Here is a 4,256-nt window from a genome sequence, read left to right as displayed (position 1 = left end):
ACTCTGGAAAACTCCGCCCCATGTTACCTTTGACAGTGTCACTGCTCCCCTACTACCTCAATTTCAAATATAAAAAAGGTGTGAAACCAAGAATAGTTTTTTGTCCATTTGTTATTCATAAGTGTACTTAGTTGCTAAGTAATCTGTCGAATGTCGTTACTCTCATTACTTACTTGAAACACTTGACCAAGTTAACCTTTTTAGTAGTATAAATAAGGGATGATGCATAAGGGCTACAAACACACCATATATAAAAGTAGACAATATCCATTGATAAGAGCTAATTAAGAGAAGAGTTTAATATAATTAGCAATGGCTACCCTTATTTTCCCTCAAGAATTTTCTCCTATTAATGATGCAGAGGCTATTAGAAAGGCTTGTAAAGGTTATTCAAATTTCTCTGTCTTGTTAATTTCTTCTTTATAAAAATCATAAAGTTTAATTAACCTGATCATCTTTACTTGTTTTTTGCTCACTCTATGATTTAGTAATCTGATCATGATCTTGCATTAACCATTCACTGTTTATACATTCGTTATGATTGATTTTGTTTAAGAACTCTCAAAGAGCGCTAAAATTGTGTATAAAATTTGTTAATGGAAGGAGCAGAACACAACCATTTTTCTTGAAACAGCCTCACTACCTACCAAGGTAGAGGTAAGGTCTACGTACATTCTACCTTCCTCACAACCCCATTTATGGGATTACACTGGGTATGTTGTTGTTTTGTTGTTATTGAATACTACAAATATCAAAATTATCTGTTGATAATAGCAATTTCCCAAAAAATAAAGATCAATACCAGTAGGCTGCACTAATTTATAAATATACACTGTTGTCAGTATAATAAATTTTACGCAGTCGTGTTGGCTAAAGGCGTTACAAGAAATTGATTATATTCGTGCGTTCCGTTTTAACCGTCGCTTTAGCTCTTACCATAAACACAAAGTATAGATCACTAAGTTACCCCTGTTTAGTAGATGCTTTTTGAAAATTAAGTACTATTAAAAAAATTAATGTTAAAGGTATAGTTAGTAACAATTATCAATGTTAAAATAAAGATAGATCGAGTTGATGAGAACTGGAAATAAACTCTAGCTACCAGAGAAATATTTCTATTCAAAGTTGTTGTTCTGTGTGCCACATAAATTGAGATGGAGAGAGTATTATTTTCGTTTATTTGTCAAATGTTCTTATAATTGCATTTTTCTGCGGTGGAATATAGGCTTTGGAACTGATGAGAAGGCCCTAATAGCAATACTTGGGCATAGAAATGCAACACAGAGGAAGATGATAAGGAAAAATTATGAGGAAATGTACAAGGAAGATCTTGTGAAGCGTCTTGAATCTGAGTTATCTGGACACTTTGAGGTAGTTCCCTCTCCAAACTAATGCTTACTCAACATTCAACAAAATTGACTTATATACACTAAAAGTGTGAATTTTTTAAAGTTATCATTGTGTTGACATCATTATCTATAGCTAAAACATTTTTAAGTTCCCAAACGCGGTAGAAAAGATGAAACTAAACATTGAATATTGTGGTATATAGTACTTCATCCATCTCAATTTATGTTAAGGTGTTTCATTAGATACGGAGTTTAAAATAAAAGAATTTTTTTTGAATGACTATAAATCATCCCATTAAAAGTAAAATGAGAATTTTTAAGTTAAACTGTTACTAAATATAGAAATGTGTTATTCTTTTTGTGAGTTGACTAAAAACGAAAGAATGTTACATGAATTGAGACGGAGAGAGTAGTTGTTTTCTACTCCCTCCATCTCAAAATACTTGTTGTCACGGAGAGAGTAGTTGTTTTCTACTCCCTCCATCTCAAAATACTTGTTGTCCTTACTAAAAATATCTGTCTCCAAATACTTGTCATTTTAGAAGTTTAAAGCAAAATCAATTATTTTCTTCCCACTTTACCTTTAGTAACAATTGTTTTAGAAGACTACAAATACCTCAATTATGACACATAAATAGGTAAATATTTAATGCAGAGATATTATATCTTAAGACATAAATAATGGTACAATAGTCAAACATCCCTTCTAAATTAATAGAGTTTTTCTAAGGAGCATGTAAATTAATAACACGACAAGTATTTTGAAAGAGAGGGAGTAGTAGTGATTGATCTTTGTTCTCATTTAATTTAAGTTTTGTTTTTCAAATGAATACAGAAAGCAGTGTACAGATGGATGCTAGATCCAGAAGAAAGGGATGCAGTTCTACTACATGTTGCAATAAAAGAGAAACCAATCCCAGATTACACTTCAATCATTGAGTTGTCATGCATCTATTCTCCTCAAGAATTGTTGGTTGTCAAGCGTGCCTATCAAGCTCGCTACAAGCGCTCCGTGGAGGAGGACTTGGCTCAGCATTCTATTGGTGAACTTCGCAAGGCATGTTTGCACAATTATGTACCGAGTTGATTTCTCATATGGTCACTCAACTAATAGTTATTATCTTAGAGAAAGTCGCTTTCTTTGTTGGAGAAAATTGGAATTAGGAAGAAAGGTGAGATAATAACTATTAGTTGAGTGACCATGTGAGAAATCTACTCATTATATACCTTTTCATTTCTTATTGTGTTGTTTGGTTGTGATGACTTTTTTCGCTTTTGGCGTTTTCGCAACAGCTTTTGGTTTCGGTAGTGGGCATATACAGGTATGATGGTGATGAGATAGATGCAAGACTAGCCAAATCTGAGGCTGACATCATTTGCAATGCAATAAAAAGCAAGGAGTTTAATCATGAAGAAATTGTTAGAATTATTACTACACGTAGCAAGACTCAACTCAGAGCAACTCTAAACCGCTACAAGGATGATCATGGCTCTTCACTCACCAAGGTATAAACGTTAAACTTTAAATTTGACCTGTCTCTAATTTAGGCAATTAAGTGTCCTTAAAAATTAAAACTCAAATATATGAGGATTTTTTTGGAGTTAATAACTTGGAATTAATTTACATGTCCAAAAAGTTTAAAGAATCTTCAATCTTGTTTTAATATTTGCTACATTTAAGGTCTTAATTAGCTCGTTTTCCTTCATTACGTTTTCAGCATTTGAGGGACAACGGCGAAAAGGCAGCTAATGCTTTCTTAGGAGCTCTGCGAACGACAATCCGATGCATTGCTAATGACCCTCAGACATACTATGAAAAGGTCACTATTGTAGAAGCTATAATCATAATGACCCTATGTGGAATTTGTTTTCCCTACTTCCACTAGCGAAGTCATTTTCAAGGAACTGTTTTCCAAGAGAAAATGTTTTTCAAATTTTTTGACCCATTGAATGTGAAAAAATTGGAAAACATTTCCCGAAAATGTTTTTCTCCATACCGAACACACCATGTTTCTCCGAAAAAAATCCAAACAATAGAGACTGGTATGTTATTAGAGTGAAATTAATCGTCCAAAATGATGTGGTGCAGGTAATTCGTCGTGCCCTAATGGAGTCAGGTAAAGATGAGGACTCGGTGACACGGGTAATAGTGAGCAGGGCAGAAAATGATTTGGAAGTGATCAAAGAGCTTTACTACAAGAGGAACAGTGTGAGTCTTGATCATGCTGTCTCCAAGCACACTTCTGGAGATTATAAGGCTTTCCTTCTCACTCTCTTGGGAAATCAAAACTAATTATTATAGCACATCATCTATTTTTTCTTTTATCCGAGTTCATGAGGAGGTGACAAACTACGGGGTGTGTGTGAGTTTGTCACTTGAATAAAAGAAAAAAAGAAAAAAAAAACATCTATCGTTGAGGACTGCCTCGAGTATTGTGTGAATTTATATCTAGTCGTTGTTGCTATTTTTCCCTAAGTACTTGTGTGTGTAATGTGGTTGCTTGCTTGCCTTCAGTATCTGATTCTGTATCAAGATTCAAGAGCCTCATGTTACTTATTTATGGTCGACTTATGTCAGTTGTTATTATTATTATTATTATTATTTTTGGATAATTTCAGAAGCCTCTCCTCAGTTTTGGCTTTGTAACACTGATATCCCTTGTGGTTTGTGATATTATGCTTACCTTCCTTATTTTGATTTTTTTTTTAAAGCAAATCTTTTAATCTATTTATTATTAATATAAGAATTTGTAATCGGACTAATTTGGCCCCTTATGATGTATTTTTTTAATTTTATTTATAAATAAGAATGTTGTAGTTCAAAGTTAATTCCTCAATGGATTGAAATCGGTCTCTCTTGAAAAAGAAAGAAAGAGAACTTAATAGCTTTTCCACGATACCCACAAA

General features: G+C 33.2%; 1 protein-coding gene across 1 annotated transcript; it reads left to right on the top strand.

Moving 5' to 3' along the window:
* The first annotated feature begins 230 nt into the window (after positions 1-230).
* On the top strand, positions 231-3,908 carry LOC132050067 (annexin-like protein RJ4). The gene is made up of 6 exons (XM_059441106.1): positions 231-385; positions 1,226-1,371; positions 2,185-2,406; positions 2,643-2,855; positions 3,068-3,169; positions 3,439-3,908. Exons 1-6 carry the CDS (start codon positions 313-315, stop codon positions 3,640-3,642), a joined length of 960 nt encoding a protein of 319 aa, XP_059297089.1. The 5' UTR covers positions 231-312; the 3' UTR covers positions 3,643-3,908.
* Positions 3,909-4,256: the final 348 nt, after the last annotated feature.

Source organism: Lycium ferocissimum, chromosome 3 (assembly GCF_029784015.1).
Source record: "Lycium ferocissimum isolate CSIRO_LF1 chromosome 3, AGI_CSIRO_Lferr_CH_V1, whole genome shotgun sequence".
NCBI classification, from domain to species: Eukaryota; Viridiplantae; Streptophyta; class Magnoliopsida; order Solanales; family Solanaceae; genus Lycium; species Lycium ferocissimum.
This window is presented reverse-complemented; position numbering and strand designations above follow the sequence as displayed.